Source organism: Wasmannia auropunctata, unplaced genomic scaffold (genome assembly GCF_000956235.1).
Source record: "Wasmannia auropunctata unplaced genomic scaffold, wasmannia.A_1.0 LD336026.1, whole genome shotgun sequence".
Taxonomy (NCBI): domain Eukaryota; kingdom Metazoa; phylum Arthropoda; class Insecta; order Hymenoptera; family Formicidae; genus Wasmannia; species Wasmannia auropunctata.
This window is the reverse complement of record NW_012026864.1, coordinates 3,287,633-3,305,598: the sequence shown is the minus strand read 5'-3', so window position 1 is coordinate 3,305,598 and position 17,966 is coordinate 3,287,633. Positions and strand designations below refer to the sequence as shown.

Genomic DNA, 17,966 nt, shown 5'->3' with positions numbered 1-17,966 from the left:
ATTAACATATTTTCATTGTCGTAGCGTTCTATCCAGAAGAAATGCACTTGATGTCGTCTCATTTTCATAAGTCATAACAAAAGGGAAATAAAACAACTCCCCGGTGTGTCATATGGAACAGTTCATTTATAACCACAAAAAGATAAAACACGCAAGGTTACACATTTTATTTAACAGATATATTATATTTAACAGATATTTCTGAGAGAGAGAGAGAGAGAGAGAAATGGCACACCATAGAAATGTGACGTGACAACAATAACGATTATTATATCTTAACGTGTTCATACTCGAGTCGTCATAAATAACAATGACATGCAGGAATATTAGTAACTCGTTATCGCGTGCATCCCTAGTTGCTTTGCGATCAAACAGTTTCCACTGATGACTTAATAATAGCCGTGTACTAACGATTTGCGAAAAGGCACGTGGCTATCGGAGTGAATAAGAAACGAGCTTCTATTAAATAAGTCGTAATATCTTGAGAAGAGATATAGATAAAAAAAAAATATATTGATCATTCTTTTAACACTGCGAGAATTGCTCGCTGAACAAAGTATGAAGTCCATTTGAATCACCCGCCGTTGAAGCGTCATTCATTATCAATTCCTATCAAGTTACGTAATGCACGTTCATGCTAAATCATTGATGAGACGTCGCTGCTGTCGTGTCTTGTTGCCATCGCAAGTGTTCTTCTGTAATCTAACATAAGTTTTTCTTTTTCTTCGCGAAAGAAATTTATTTTCTAACACTTTCTTTGTTTGACACACGCACAACCAGGCGCATGATAAGGAGCGGCTGATTGCGCGTGTCGTCGAAACGAGTTTTTATTGGCGCAACATATTTGAATTGATTAACACAAGAATAAAATTAATTTTTGTTTGGCCGCAACACGAGACATTTATTTGTCGATTTCTACGATTCATTGATTTTGTAACGAGTATTAAATATGAGTGTTTTTGTGATACTTACGAAATTATTTCCTAATATAGCAGCAGGTAATGTTTTTGTTTATTTGTTTATTTAATCCTTTGAATGCCGCTCCAAAAAATATTCGTTAAAATTATCCTGATAAAACTATTACCATCATTGTGTAGATAGGAGTCTTAATAACTTATGCTTTGACGTTAAAATCGTTTAATCTAACTATTAAATATCTTTGAAATCTGGATTTGCATAAATTTAAGATCACGAGAGAAAATAACTTTTTATACCGTGAATAAAAAAAAGTTAATTTGTTTATTAAAGATTAGTTTATTTTGTTCTTATATGTACATAACAACAAAGTATCCGAGGGCGTTTTTTTAATCCTTGAAACTTGAATTGCGTTTTTTTTTTTTTTGTTAATTTGCTCTTTAATATGAATGTTTGTCTGACTAGTTTTTATGTATAGTTGAATTATTAAAAAATTTTTTTAAAGTTTTAAATATTTCATGTTGTCTACTTTAAATGCTCTGGCAGACGTTTTGCAGCTGTTGTGACATTGTACGACCCACAGCTTTATTAACTGTTTTTATAACATTTTCTTAGATGTAACGGATTTCTAGACACGAAATACTCACAGTTTGAGGTTTAAATAGAGCTTTATAGTGCTTTAAAGGCTAGACGCTAGTCTCTCATTATTGTTCCAATTAAAGGCTTAAACTACTACGAAATCGCGAAGGCTTAACGTAATTTATGTGTAATTTTTTCGAACGCATAAATTTCTTATTTCTTGCGAAGCAGATCAACGAAGCAGACGTGTTTGACACTAATATGTATTACGGCGTTAATTTAGGAGCAAGATGTTATTCGAAAGTCGGATTCGTCGGTTTGGGCAACATGGGCGGTCACATGGCGAGGAACTTGCTAAAGAAGGTAATATAGAAAGTTTGATGAGTTATTGTTTCTTTCAACTAAACGGTCCTCATTAATAATTAATTCTTGCATTGTCAGGGCTATGAGCTCACTGTGTATGACGTGAACAAATCGGCGGTGTCGAGTTTAGTGGAGGCGGGTGCAGGTTGTGCGCCAAGTGCGGCTGAAATGTCAAGAGAAGCTGAAGTTGTCATCTCGATGTTACCTTCGAATCAGCACGTTCTCGATGTTTACGCCGGTGAGAACGGTGTGCTTAGGTAAAAATTTTAGAGGGTCAGCGTTTTTTAAAATCCTATCTAATTCCTAAGTAAATGCATTACAAATTGCAATTTGTGTCACTAGTTTATTTATCATTGATTTATTTTTAGCACCGCGAAAAAGAATGTTTTACTGATCGATAGCAGTACCGTGGATCCATCGGTGTCTCAGTCGATCGCATCGCAGGCTCGGGAACGTAATTTGAGATTTATTGACAGTCCTGTTTCTGGAGGTTTGTCGTAACACTTATTAAAATTCATGAGCAGCATACTTATTAGAAACAAAAAATTCTAATTTTACAAAATTTTTAAACATACATAAATATAAATTCCCAGTGAGAAATGACCATTGACGATTCGACGTTGCGTCGATGTTGAAATCATCGTATAATTCATGTCGATTTAATGTTAATTCAATGAGTTACTTATCGCTAAGTTACGCTCGAATAAATTATCGGCTAAAGTAAGAAATAACCGCATGTTGAATTGTGTCGATGCAGGTATAAACGCAGCCAAAGACGGTACTTTGACATTCATGGTGGGCGGCTCGGAAACGGATTTTAACGATGCGAAATCTATTCTCGAAGCTCTGGGATCTAGAGTAGTGCACTGCGGTAGCATAGGAATGGGACAGGCGGCTAAGCTGTGCAATAATATGTTATTAGCGATTAGTATGATCGGCACTGCTGAGGCGTTCAACCTTGGGCAAAAGTAAGAGACAAACGGTGTGCATGTGCGCGTGCGGTTTGTCACCTTTTGCGCGCGATAAAGTTAAATGCATTTTATTTCAGACTCGGCTTGGACGCGAAGGTATTGGCGGACATTGTAAATTCCAGTTCAGGCAGATGCTGGTCTTCTGATCTTTACAATCCAGTTCCAGGAATCCTGCCTAATGTTCCCAGTTCGAAGAATTATGAGGTAATCGAATGTGGAAGGCTTCTGCGTGATCTGGTTTTCTTTTTACATTGCACAAATTCGCAGAAGCGAAATCTCCACCGGAGAAATCCGGATAATCGAAGGGGGGAGAAGATAAACGTTGCAAAAATCATAACATTGCAAAATTTTCGGTTGCGAAGCTCTGATAGCGTATAGTTTATTTAGAGAGCTCTTACAATATTTATTTGAAAATGAATAAATTTTTATGTAAGGCGAGACATAATTGCTTTATCATATTTATTCGAATATTATCATTCGTAATTGACTGATGTTTGAACTTGCGCGTCTAATGGGAATTGTTTGATTATGAAGTAAATAATAAGTTCACGCATGTATAGGGCGGTTTCGGCACAACATTGATGGCCAAAGATCTGGGATTGGCGCAATCCGCCGCGACCAGAACGGAAGCTCCGATTCCCCTCGGTTCCCTGGCGCATCAGATTTACAGAGCGGTCATCGCTCAAGGATTCTCGAATAAGGACTTCAGCGTGGTTTATCAATTTCTCAAAGGTAAAAACTGAAAAGACTTGAAAACTTATATTAAACTTTATTAAATGCATATACATCTCGAATGAATTAGTAAATGAATTTTATATTTGGTACTGTTTGCAAAAGTGGATGTGTTTTTTTTTATTGTTTCCTATCTTACACTTTAATATCGTGCGATATTATAAATATTCTGCATTACTCGTACGCATTCTATAACCTGCAGAGGGCACCAGCTGATAGACAACAGCTAAATGATTATTGTTCTGCAGGAATGACTGATATAGGCTGCGTTCCTCTTGGCGCTTACAGCGCTTATAAGCATCATTTGTCTTTGTTTAATATTTGATAAACAACAAGGATGAAATGATTTTATGAGCGCTGTAACCAGCTGTAAGCGCCAAACGCAACGCAGCTATAGTCATTATTAAGCTTAGTAAATTCGTGAATTCGAACACAATATACAGTGTAGGCACTGATATTTATACACGTCACATGCATCCGTACATGTTTATGTGATAATTTAAATTATGAGAAATATAATTTAAATTATGAGAACAGATGGGGAAACGTACAATTACATACAATTTAAGAAGAATAATCGACATAAGAATTTAAAAAAGAGACCGTGTTTGGTATAACAGAAAATATAACAGAAAATTTATTTATATTCTGTACAAAGATAATAAGTTATTAAAATTATTTTTGTAAACTGTAAATTATATAAAGCTTTGTGTGATTTGATTTGATAAAATGCATTAAAAAAATTTTTTGAAATTATTATTTGTGAAACTAGCAGAAAATCTCCGAAACAAAGCAAATATATATACATATATATATTTTTTTATTATTTTTAATTTACATATTTTTAGTTAAACCGATATGTTAGTACGCTATATTATCAACGCCCTCACTTTCTTACAGTTCTCATTATACAATTTTAAGTTTTACAACATTTTATAAATAATAGCGATAACCTTGTTTATTACTAAATAATTATATCACATATGGAACTTCATATTGCCTCCATTACTGATAACAGCGATATAAATAAATTCGTAAAATAGAAATATTTCAGCTAATGTTGACTAGCGTAGTACTTGAATCTGCTCAACTTTATTACATTTTTCAGTTATTCCTTTACATAACAAAATGTTTTTAAAAATAGCGTTATCTAAATAAAATATATCAAAAATTAGACTTATAATTATCGAATCTAATATGATTGACACATACAATATTGATGCTATTGTTGTATATTGATTATAATTAGTAACTTTTTCCGGTACGTTAGTTTTCTTTCTTTTTACAATAATCGCGTAAATGAACGTTTTATTTTTTTATTCCTGCGATTCAAAAATCGAGAAAAGAAAATTTTATTTTTTGCAAATTTCTTTACGTTGCTTCGATGCGTCGTATAAATCATTTCAGGATTACATTTTCGGTACGAATGTCACCAAAGTTGATACAAAAGTTTTTACCTTTGTTTCTGCGCTGAGAATGGAATCAGTGTTATATACAAAAAATAGAAAGGGAAGTTTTTTTTTCGGCGATTATAAAGTTTTCTTAATTTTTCGTGAATCTGCTGACGATAAGCGCGAAGTTACGAAGGTGCCGGCAGTAATTCAGCCGGTCCTGAGCGGGCCGCGCCACGTTCCGAGCTGTACCACGTGACTACGTGAGTCACGTGATGCACGCGTCCGCGACGAGTTGTCGCCGCGTTGACTAGCGCAGTATGCGTCCCACCATCGCTGTCATTTGACGGCTCTTTTTTTGTGATTAGACGAGGACGAGAGGGCAGTGCGGTTCGGTGCGACTGGCGGTCGTGAGTTCGACGACGGTTTTACCCGCTGTCGTTTCCGTGGATCTCGCGCGAGTCGGGAGAGGATAGAGTGAGAAAGAGAGAGGTGGGGACGTAGAACGGGACGCGAGCGAGCGAGCGCGTTACGAATCCGACGCCGTCGAGAGACCGACTTGAGTCGCCAGTCGCGGAAAGATACACGAGTACACGGCCGAGAGCGCGGTCGGTGGCTGATTTTTCCCGCCGAATTTTCGCGAGCGAGCTGGCGCCAGCAACCGTCCGAGGCAGTCGTCCAGCAACGGCGGCGGTCGGTCGGACGTGTCGCTAGTGTGTATATACGTCACGCACGTGCAATACCGTCGTCTCTGTCTGTGTATTGTGTGTGCGGTGTGTGTGCATACGTACGACCGTGCGTCGTGCGTGCGTGCGTGTGTGCTGCTCTTACAGTCGGTGTCGTCTCGAAAAATCGAGGTACGGACGGAGTATCGTCGAGACCGCGTGCGTGTACCGCGCGGATCAGCAGCTCAAAGTACAGCTGCGAGTGGTGGTGAACGCCGGAGGAGAGCAGAGGATTAGCGGCGGCAGAGAGAGAGAGAGAGAGAGAGAGAGAGAGAGAGGACGCAGCCGAGGAGGTAGAGGAGATAAAGATGAGTAAGACGTGCGCCCGCTGCGAGAAGACGGTCTACCCGATCGAGGAGCTCAAGTGCCTCGACAAGGTACGTAAAATCGCGGCCCGGTCTGCATCCTTGTCCGTCCGGGAAGAGCCAGCCGTCTTCTCGCGAGTCCCCTGCGAATCCTGGAGGAATTCGAGTCCCCTTCGAATTCTCATCTCCGAAAGGAGTGCCGCTCTCCCGGGGAAGGAGCGGGAGAGATGTACCGTTCCCGTTCGGCCCCATTGAGTAGGGCTCGGCCCAGTGGCGGCCTTCGCGCCGTTGCCGATCGACGGCCTTCCTCCGTCGTGCATGCATGCATGCGTGCGTGCGTGCGTGCGTGATACACGCGTGTTTAACGTCGTGGAACGCTCCACCAAAGGGAGTCGTCTACTTGTTGCGTCTGGATATCACGCACGCGGCACTACGCCCGCGAAAAATTTCGCTCAGCTTTTGATTCAGTTTTCATTGAAAAATCGAATAAATAAATATACGCACACACATACATATAATATAATTTTGACAAGAATTGGATAGAAACACAAAAAATCCACTTGTTGCGCGCCGCGCTGTTCTCGCGGCCAACAAAGTACACTTGATATATCGAGAGCCGCGAGAATTCTTCACTGTCACTAACAATAAGATGCGAGGAATATTATGAATATTGTACATTGTAGTAAACTGATTAGATGTACGCTCTAAAAGCTGTTAGACCGTTACAAAAACATAAATTTACGTTTATTTTCAATTCAAATCAAATTAGTAAAATCTAAATACATCAAACAGTGACGACAATATGAGTTAAATTTAGTGCCAAATATCAATACAAGATAGTCATATTTTGAGCAATTTTTAGACACAAATACAGAAGCGAAAAGATAGAGCAAAACATCACGTTTGATTTGGTCACATTCACAGTTGTTTTGGAGAATTCTTGGAATCTCGACGAGACTCTGTCTTCGACGAGAAAAAAAACTCCGTCCTTCGGTAATGTTTATTTGGCTTGTTGATTTGGTTTGATGGGACGTTCCAGATAAATACAATAATGATACGATTATTCGATAAAGTTTGGCGTTCGCTCTTGAAATTTCAAGTTCAGTCAACATTTAATAGCCGTTTATTTAAGAATGAGTCTTCAGTTACGTGAATTGGATAAGTAAGTCTCAAAATTACGTCCTCGTTAAACGTCTTTTAGCGCGTGCAATAACGTAGATATTGTTTGCCAAGATTTTCTTTTCCGATCGTCGTAAGGATGTGTAGTCTCGCTTATGGCATGGTATAGAACGGGTACGCAGCGTTTTTCGAGATACGCAGAAACGGAGTGGGAGTACATGGCAGGATGTACCGTTCGCGAACCGATTGCATTGGTTCAACTGAACGTTATAACTGGTATCTATAAATGTAGATTGTGCGGAAGGCCCAACATAGTTGCACAGTTTTGCTCTTTATTATATTCCATGCAGGAAAATGTCAATTATAAATACGACAATTTTTGGAGAGATTAACAGGAAGGCATAGATATATGGAAGAATAGAAATAAAAGGTGCATATTTTAGTGCGATTATTTTATAGTTATCTTTTTATTTTATCTCATATTGATATGTTTTGTGTGCTCTCGATGAAATATTTTCCAAAGCGTTTTTCAAAAGCGGCCACAATATATGCGACACGACGTTTTGTGAGAATATATCGTATGAAACTTTACTTATGTATTATCTATGTACGCGTAACTATGTATAATCACATAACGGTATTCCATTACATGTCCACTTAAACAAGTTATACACTACCGTTCAAAAGTTTGGGAGCATTACTTTTTTTTACTAGAAGATCAAAAGAATACGTGGTGCCAATACTTTCAAAGAAAAATGCTGTATGAGAAACTTAATTGTTTGTTTTATTTAACTATTCAACATACGTATTATTATTTGTTTCTAATCACATTTCCAAGGAAATATTTCATTTAAAGAATTTTACTGAGTGAACGTGCTATGCTATTTTCACGAAAGAATAAATTTTCGTTCTTTGAGTGAAGTATAATTGTTATTGTTAAATTTACTATTTGTTCATCAAAATCACAGTCTGGTATCGTAATTATAGTTTTCAGTGTTTTTCAGTACAAATTTCCAATTGCTCCCAAACTTTTGAACGGTGGTGTATATATACTTAACGTTGGCTATTCTTCAGATAATTTTTACGTAACAAGATAATATTCGTTTAGCATCACTCGTTTCTACGAATTCTTTCGGCACTTCATTGAAAATAGATCTCGAAATTTATTTCGCTTTTTTAACCGCTATTCAATATTCGGAATATAGCAAATACTCGCTTGCTTTATTCATCGTATGTACCAACTTCCGCTTTCATCGAGGATAAGCCTTGAAATTCCAGATTTATGACTCGCGTTTTGCTCAAAACTGTGAACGAAGGGAGTTCTGCGCGAATCCTTGCGATCAAGTGTTTTTATCGTGAAAGACCGTAGCGTGCAACTCCCATTTAGTTCCATTCGCTGTGCTAATTTATCCGACTTTATTCGCGCGAGAGACCAGAGTCTGGAATTAGTCAGCCAATTATAAAAATATTATTTCAATCTTACGCTATTTCGATATTTTCTTACTCTTTCAAAATATCTTGTAAGTAGCTCATAAGATATCTACATCATGTACTTACAAACTTAATTACAATTTTAATAGTCACTTATTTTAAATTATTTATTATTATTATAAAAGGATTTAAACGAGAGAAATTGAGAATTAATTATATTCCATTTACATGAACTCAAGTCCATATTGCGTACGTGAAATTAACATGCCGTTGTAAACGCCATTTCTGAAGGACGTCGTAGGATGAATTTTACAACGGGAAAGAATTATTATTGTATCTATATAATTAATACGTCTTTAGCATATGATTTCTTTTCTCGCGGCCGTTGTCGAGATGTCGAGAAGATTGGCACATTATATAGCGGGCCGAAACTTTTTGTGAGATAGATTACAGGATGTACCGTTCTCGTTTAGTTCCGCTCGCCGAGCCGTCCTCAGTTCCATTCGCCGCGATATTTCTCGTCTCGTTTATCCTTACGTTGAATGACCGATACTGAGAGCACGGGTCTCTCTGCATATAGAAAGAGAGACAGAAAGAGAGAGAGAGCGAGAGAGAGAGAGAGAGAGAGAGAGAGAGAGAGAGAGAGAGACCTCTCTCTTCAGTCACTTTTACGCCGAATCTTTCTTCCATAAGCGCAAGCGATATCATTGCACCAAATATTTATTTGGCCTCCTGCATTAGAAATAAACTTTGGGGCAAAGTGCACGAACTTTGGAATCTTGCGTCAGTATTTACCGCGAATTCCTCATAAAATTAAATGTTTCATAAATGTATATTACGTCTTACTCTGAGAAGGAATTTGAATAGTAATGAACTTCGCTTAGCTTTCTTATCTATTCCCACGTATATCTGGTCCGGATGCTCGCAAATGTACGAATACGTCATTTGATGTTCTATTCCCGAATGAGATGGAGATTCTCACAAGCGTTTCTACGAAAATTTCAATTTTTCTTTGTTAGAGAAACGCAGTCTAATCAATGAGCAGTTATATATAAATTTGTATTATTTTATTTCGCGTGACTATTTTTATTATTTAATAAGATACTTACATGTAACATTATATCTATATTAATATATACATATGCGATGTGTTTGAAAAAAAAAAAAAAGGAATCTCATTTGTAGCTCGATACTAGAGGGTAAAAAACACTCAACTCGCCGAGCGAGTTAACGGGGTTTTTTAATCGCGTGGGCGGCATTCCGCGTCGGAAAACGGGCTTCGAGAGAAGGTAGAGGAAGTCAGGATCCTAAATTTGGATGTGTATCGCGCCGCATGATCGCCACGTTGGTTTTCTAAATCCTCTCGCGCGTTGCATGTGCCTATCGCACGCTCCATCCATTTTTGGTGGTCTCCCGCAAAGAGAATGAAGAAAAAAGCTTTTCGTCGCAACGTGAGGCAAGATAAAAAAAAATCGTGATAATATGCTAATTCATCTCAGTTGATTTATTCTTTTAATTAAGCGTAGAAGCGATTCTTAAATTATGACTGATAAGTAATATACATATAAATTCTATATATTTTTAAATTCTTTCTGGTTCTGAATAAATTATTTGTTTTACATTTTTAATTTATTTATTTTTTATTTTAGTTTGCGAATGCAATTGAATGTGAATTTAACAATTAATGCTTAACCAAATTATTTCATGTGTGACTTAAAACAGCATAAATACATTATGCAAAAGTAATTAGTAGACAGCTTTTTTGCTCACTTAAAATACTTGCAAATTACGACACGGTTTATGCACTTTTACGTGTAGATCGTTGTTCACGCCCGAGTTTACGCCTGTTTCCACTGTGATGTCTCGTGAAATTGCGGTTGCAAGTTGCAACTGCGTCTCCTCGGTTTCTCGGAGAGGAGGAAAGGGAGACGAAAGAAATGGAAGAGCGGCGCGATACGAGGAGGAATTGAGACGAGACGCATAACGTTACACGGTCAACAGACCGAAGAAGGACTAAAGTGCACGGATGGTGGAGGGGGGAATTAAGGGGAAGAGTTTAATAAAGGAAAATGTTCGTAGCTAATCGGCTTCTTCCTCACGTCGGGCGATGAATTCTTCTATGAAAACTCGCGGGTAGTGCCTTTAATTCTTTGTGTTACTTTCTAATGTGCGTGATTTAATTAAATGTAATCCAATTAATTACCTAACTTAATATGTTTTTATTCTTAAACGAGAAGTCTGTAATTTTAGTATCTCACCGATTTTCAGGTAAATATTAATTTAAGACGCATTTAATTTTTTTTCATTGAATAGATGTGTAACAAATTGCTTGCGATAATAGTATTGAAAACTATCGATATTTTTGAGAAATGATAAAAAGAGTACGAGAGATATCAAATGAAAAAAGACGATATTTAAGAACATTTATTATGCTTTATGGGAATACCTAATACTATTTTATTACCTCTTATAATTTTTATTCGTGTTTTTTATCCCGTGTTTTTGAACCCGCACTTTATACGGCACGCGCGGTCTAAGTTGGACCAGTGATTAATTTACGTCCTATTAGTAGAAGAGCGGGTACTTACTATTTCCCAGTCTTCCCTCTTATCTCTAATGCCTAATCTCTTATGCACCTAATAAGAACATCTTTTATTCGTAAATAGCTATTATGTTGAGCGTCTCGTGAGTGTCTCGTTAATGCCTTCATGTCCTTTCATTATTACTTTCTTAAAAGATATTTTTTCTTAAAAAAAAAAAAAAAGAGAAATATTAGGAATTTAGAAATTATTTTTTTTATATGTTTATTCAGATTATTATAAAACAAAGATTGTCTCACACACACAGTATTGTATTGCTATACTATAATCATTATAATATTTTAAAAAATCTGGAACTCGAAATATTGATTACTTCCTGGAGATCTTAATTGTATAATTAAAAGCTAATATATAAGCGACTTTATATACTGTGCAGCGTTACATTATAATAATATGTACGATAATGTCTGTATCATTTCTATAAACAAATTGATTTGTTTGTTTATTTTTGATAACCTCTGGGAATAATTTTTATTCGTGAATATGAAGACGGTAATATCGTTTAGTTTTACGATATGGACACGTGTGCATGCAGCGATCGACCTGCAACGAAAACTGTAACGAATTATGAACTGAGGCTACCCGTTGCGTGGGTTTCGCGCGCGCAGTCACAACAGGTGGGAGTCGATCTCAACCTGTTGCTTCTCTGCTAGTTGAGAAATTGGTCGATTCGAGGAATTCGCAAATGCCATATCGTACAGATAAGAAACATTTACATACCTTTACGCAGCTGAATGTTATGTGTTTACGTCGACATTACGTTGAAATTGTCACGATTGTTTCACTTTTTTTTTCCATTTCACGCGAACGAAATTGGATTATCGTTATTTTGTTAATCACATCATGATTAATAAGAACAACATAATAAATATTTGCAAATATATAGGATGTCAAGAATTTGCTGCACATCCATACCATGAAAAAAAATAAAATGCGTCTTAATTAAATTAATATCTGCTTAAAAATCGGTAAGATATAAAAATTACTCCTCGTCTAAGAATAAAAATATTAATTAAGTTAGATTCAATCAATTGGGTTACATTTGACATATATTGATGGTACAAATTAATTAGTACAAAATGAATACTAAAAAAATTGAATAGGTCTGGTTTGATTTTACTCATTTGATCCTGCTGGCTTGATAAAGGTCGCGATTAATTATACAGCAATATCCTCGAACATATTTCGAACTATTTATAAATCTATCATTGTTGCGCGAGCTTTGGAAGTTATTCAACTTCAGTCATAGCATTGTCCTTGCGTTCAAGTTGACCGCAATCCGATTAAACGACTTCTCATTTTTCTGGACCCGTCGCTTTTCAGTCATTAGGTATTCCTGCTATGCCAACGATGCGGCGCGGCATCCGGTTGTTTCCCACCGTCGATTGCGAAGGCGTGAACATAGCGATTACACATGGCATACGCGATTCTTTAAACACGCGAGGGAAAAAAACGGAGCTTATTCTTAACGTTTAACAGTTCTTTCTCTTTTTGCGGCTTACCCACAGATAAATCAATTCTAATCTATATTACTATCACGATATACGATCTGTCGGAAATTGCACTATACCCGAGCGAAGAGCACGAGACACTTTAACAATGGTCTCGCTTGTAAGTGCAATAACTTCGTGGTAACACGAATTTTAATCAAACAGATAAAACATAGGAGATCTCTACGAGGTCATATTTACGAGACTTGATAACCTGCTTGATAAGGGCTTTGTATTAGGAATTAATGCGATATAATAAATAATAATCCCATATTTTATTTCTTCAAATAATTTGCTTTTTTCACGAATGAATTATTCTAGTTTATGATCGACCATATAAAGCAGACCGACTTTATTAAACTATTTGTAACATTTTAATTAAATTCAAGTATAAAAGGATCACGTTCAAAAAATTTTGTAAAGCTGTAATAATTTAAATATAAATCCTCTATTAATGGATTTTTTAGATGATTTTCTACTGATTGAATATTTGAAGTATTTAAAATATTTCTATTAGACTTAATTTCATGATTGCAATCGATGTAAATATTCAACAAAGAGTAATTTGCATGACGCTTGTCATGTAATAACGTTCAATATCCAGCTCGTTAGAAAGGCACGCGAGATCGGCTGTCATTGTTCCACCGATTGCCACTTACTCGACAATTTGCTACGTAGCCGAACTTTCACTTTCGGCGATAGTATCGATTTAAGCGCCAATTCTTCCTCCGGCTTTTCGACGAAAATACATTTCCGTGCTGTTGATGTAACTAACTTCTTTTTGACGCAATCTTTGTAGCGAATTTTATTCAGCAACTCGTGATTGCTTGGTTTCTTCGTAATTACTACATAAATATTCAAATACGGTATTTAATGTAAAAAATAGAAATCTTATCTCTTAGAAATAAATTTTTTATATAATTACATCTATTCTATGTGCAATGAGTACCGGATGTTGCTTGGCGGCAAACAAATCATGGAGTTCTATCTTATCGCCAAGTCATCAACGATAAGAACAGTGTTATATGTAGAGCACTCGAATGCGACCACATTATCGGTTTTCTTGAGTTTTTATGCGTATCGGCGCATTAAATCGCTTTTCACCTAAGTGCATAATTAAGGTCATATTCCATAGCGACCATAGCACTGTCGCGCGCGCGCGTAACGTCGTGCATATATCCGAGATATATGGGCAGTTTTACCGCCACGCTGACCGCTCTCCTCTTAATCCAGGACACCGTATATATGGCAACTATAAATAAGATATTGCGAAACACAAGAGCCTTGCACAGGCGAAAAAACATTCCGAAATCGGGTGAAAGTGTCCGGTTAAGAAAGCCGCTCTACAGTGTTATTTCACCCTATGCAGATTTCTTATCAGGACACTCTTGTGCAGTCGAACAACTCTCTGTATATTATAATCCTGCAAGCTAAAAGCAAGTCTGCATTATACATATTTTCGTACGACATAACAGTGTACAAAAATAAAATTTGCACGAAAAGAACGATTTTGTTGGAAGGTCTAAAAATTTTGTTGAATACAGATCTGAAAATAATTCTTGTCGGACGTTTCGACCATCAAAATAATTTTGTTGGAAAGTTAAAAATGATAAGCATTGCTATAAAACGTTCTGATATTCTGGCAATCAGTTTGACTTTCCAACAAAATTATTTTGATTGTCCAACAAAATTTATTTTCAGATCCGTATCCAGCAAAATCGTTCTTTTCGTGTGACTGTTCTTTCTTCGTAAAATTTCGAGTTTTGACATGACGGAAAGTAGAGTTATCTTGTACGCGCAATCCGAAATGCGTGTCTGTAAATATTTAGATCTCTAATTTATCTCTATGTCTATTCGCTCCTTTTGTATGATTAATTTTAGTGCCTACTGCAATCTTTTCTGGAGACTGTAAGACTCTATTGCAACATATTATGCACGAGTGGTAAAATATGAGGTCAATTTATGACCGCGGACATGCCTATCTTATAACAATACACATTCGTGCCTCTCTTGCAGCAGCAGCAAGTATAATAGATATTTTACCGATCGCGCGATACTAAATAAGGTACCATGTTGCATTCATTATCAGCCGCATTCCGACACCGTCTCGTGAATTGACATCGCGGTGACCTCGCCGTCTAGAAATCGAAACGTGCCGCGTTTTAAAAAAGAAAAATAAATTCCGTACCGGCAATGTTTTATTTAACACGGCCGACGTGCCGGTATTCTACGGAATTGAGAGCGAAAGTTTCGCTGTTCTACAAAACTCTTCTTCGACCTTGCAATGCGCGATTAAAATCGCGCTTTTTTGCTTGCCGCCTCGATTTATCCTTTCATTCCAGCTAAAATAATTGCTGATGACGCGTAATTATCGACCAATTGAGATTTTTTAAAATAAAAATAATTACTTTTATAATGATATTTGTCAATAAACAGAAATATGATGTTCTCCTTTCTAAGACAACTTTTTCAGGGAGTTATTTATAACTATAAGTTTACACGGAGTGTAAAGACTTCTTCTTTCTCTCTCTTTTCTAGTTTAAAGGCTCACAAGATTGTTTTATGGATCCGCTCCCTTTTGTCTCCGCACCTATTTTCTAACATATGCGGCTTTCGAAAGGATCGTTAAAACACATTGCGGTGTGCCTTCAACTTCCTGCTCGTGATGTTATTTTGCAACGAAGGAAGTCTTATGAGAAAATCGTGCGCTACTAGCGATTGTAAAACGTATACATAAAAGAATAGCTAATGAGCACATCTCTCGAAGTGGCATCTCTGAAATCCTTAAAATGTACCTGTATAACGTTTTTATTGCATTTAATACTTATTTATTTATTTTTTGCTATAACGCCAAAAGATATTTAATAATTTAAAAGTTTACTAGAGCTCTCTCGTTCTCCAAATACGAGGTGTATTATAATAAGGAAGTTGCACAGTTGACTTATTTCATAGTAATGAGTCATCTCGTGTTTCGATCAAGATCGACTATCAAGATCGGGCTGTCGGCGACTGCGTTCTCTCGCGATCTGTAACCTTTGTCGATTCCTGAGAACGGCCTTGCCGATTGCCGAGGGCCTCGATACGACTACGATGACCTTCGATTGTCTAGATTAGCTTAATATATGGCTTGACGCAATGAATAAAGCCGTACGTGTGCTTCGTCCAGTTGTAACGAAGCTTCTTACTCCAGAGAATTAAATCTGTATTCCTATTTAAAAAAAAACAAAGAAATTATCTTAATTTTATCTTTTTATAGCATTTATATCAACAAGTCTAAATTCAGCATAACTTAGGATATAAGTTTGCAATAATAGTGCAAAAAGAACTATCGAAGAAACATAAAAAAATCGTAAAATTTTTAAAATTAAATATATGTTTTTGTTGCATATTGTTTAAAAAAAAAAATGTCTGATGGCAAATTAGGAAATTTTAGGTGAAGTCTGGGCAAAGCGGATGTATTAATGTTTGAGAAGAAAAATGACTTGTTAGTTAAAATTAAAATCAGAAACCCTTTCTGATAATTCTCTGAATATAACTTTCAAATAAAATAAGAATAAGATAAAATTAAAAAACTCAAACATTTAAATCTCTTTTTAATTAAAATGTAAGGAAAGAGAAATCATTCGCTTTGCCCGATCCTCTTGGGGGTCGAAAATACAGTCGATAATTTTAAATAATTAAAATTGTGTATATATATTATATATAATATACGAAATTGCAGGTCTGTCTAATGAAAACGAAGAGGTATATACTATAAAGAATATCAATTTAATATTTACAGTTGCTAAATAAAATATAATGACGTCGTATTTGTCATTTGATATCTAATATTCAGCTCATTAAAGAGATTATCGCGAGGAATATTGCCAAATCTATAAGGATTAAATTGCACAAGCATTCAGGAGAACTCGTGTTAGTAATCTCACCGTAAGCTTCGTAATAACGCTTTGCACATCACCATTCCGGTTTGAAGAATCTTAACGTGTCTCTCGTAATGTTTACGAGAAAGATTATGGGATGATGATGATACGCACAGCTGCTAGATTGCAGCAGACTTATTTGGTTAATGCTTGTTGCACTGGTATCACGAAAGCCATGTATCTTATTTATCAGTAGCATATCGAGTGTAATATGACAGGGTTGAGCGCCATTTCAAGTACTAATTAAATGTCGTTTAATCTTTTCAGGACGAAAGGGCTATAAATGCAAATTTAATGGCATTAAGTATCCAGAGAATTTTATCTCGCGTGTTAAATGTATTGTATTATTTTCCACTCTTATTGGCTCATGTTTCTGCGAATTAGGTCGAAATACATTGTTATATGCATTCGTGATTATCTCTCAAAACAGAAGAGACATTAATAATGATTTGCGAGGTCACTAGTCATCACAGCTAATGAAATAATTATCTTTTCTCTTATACATGCAGAATGGAATATTAAAAAATTTTATCGCTGTTTTCGTTTAGAATAGAATAATTAATTTATGTTTCTATATTAATTTTTAATTCTTTTATTTTGTTTTTTTTAAATATTGTGTGCAGATATTAATTTTTGTTTAAAAATTTACAAAAAATTTGCTTTACGAATAATTGGTCAAACATTTCTGTCGATCTGCTACGCGCCAATTAGCAATAGAATATTGATAGCTAAACTTGTTAACATCTTAATATATTTAATATCTTTTCTCTTAGAGAAGAGTTATACGCTTCCGAAGCGCGAAAGTTGTAATTAATTCCGACGATTAAATACCGAAGAATATCTCATTAAGAGAAAGAGAGGATTACGGCAAAAAAAGAACCGATAATTGCGCCTCGTTAACGTTTCATATGATTATCTGTGTAAGAAATTAGATTGCCTCCGTTATTGATATCATTATTATGAAATATTTGACAGTCCATAATACTGCGAATAAAGACGCGAGATATCATTGTCGTGCCGTAATGTTTTATCACCGCCAATAATATCAATCGTTATTTATCGCTGATTTATTTCCCGCAAATGCAGTGCAATAAAATTCTATGTGATGAAATAATTCTGATGAAAGTCAATTATAATAATTTATAAGCATACGTAGGTGCTAAAGAGATGTGTAGAAAATTAAGTAGGTTACTTCTTGATTAAAGTATAAGATTCGTAGAAGATAAACTGAGTTTAATATTTATAGAAGAGCGCTTTTGTAACACTTGTTGATGCAACCGCCGAAAGCGGTTGATGACGAAATGCGCCGGGCATAACACTATATCAGATTGTGATTCGTATATTACGGGGCGAATAATCGGGCTTTATGACGGATTAAAAATTTCGAAAATTCGAGAATTGTAGTAAGCGTTTTATTTATTTTCG

General features: G+C 36.1%; 2 protein-coding genes across 2 annotated transcripts in view; both read left to right on the top strand.

Moving 5' to 3' along the window:
- The first annotated feature begins 646 nt into the window (after positions 1 to 646).
- On the top strand, positions 647 to 3,669 carry LOC105452882 (3-hydroxyisobutyrate dehydrogenase, mitochondrial). The gene is made up of 7 exons (XM_011694431.1): positions 647 to 998; positions 1,778 to 1,857; positions 1,936 to 2,114; positions 2,226 to 2,347; positions 2,615 to 2,825; positions 2,906 to 3,032; positions 3,389 to 3,669. The coding sequence occupies exons 1-7, from the start codon at positions 950 to 952 to the stop codon at positions 3,569 to 3,571; spliced, it is 951 nt and encodes a 316-aa protein (XP_011692733.1). The 5' UTR covers positions 647 to 949; the 3' UTR covers positions 3,572 to 3,669.
- Positions 3,670 to 5,304: 1,635 nt separating this feature from the next.
- The window catches only part of LOC105452881 (LIM and SH3 domain protein Lasp), a 29,762-nt gene continuing 17,100 nt past the window's right edge, over positions 5,305 to 17,966 (top strand). The window contains exon 1 of the mRNA XM_011694430.1: positions 5,305 to 6,053. Within this exon, the coding sequence (XP_011692732.1) occupies positions 5,985 to 6,053 (69 nt within the window). The 5' untranslated portion in view covers positions 5,305 to 5,984. The remainder of the gene's footprint in view (positions 6,054 to 17,966) is intronic.

What these genes read in the sequence shown, in the direction of transcription:
- LOC105452882 (XM_011694431.1), top strand. Translation starts at nt 950, where the DNA reads ATGAGTGTTTTTGTGATACTTACGAAATTATTTCCTAATATAGCAGCA. An exon ending in CGAGGAACTTGCTAAAGAAG is followed by an intron (nt 1,858 to 1,935) that starts GTAATATAGAAA and finishes TTGCATTGTCAG; the next exon opens with GGCTATGAGCTCACTGTGTA. An exon ending in TGACAGTCCTGTTTCTGGAG is followed by an intron (nt 2,348 to 2,614) that starts GTTTGTCGTAAC and finishes GTGTCGATGCAG; the next exon opens with GTATAAACGCAGCCAAAGAC.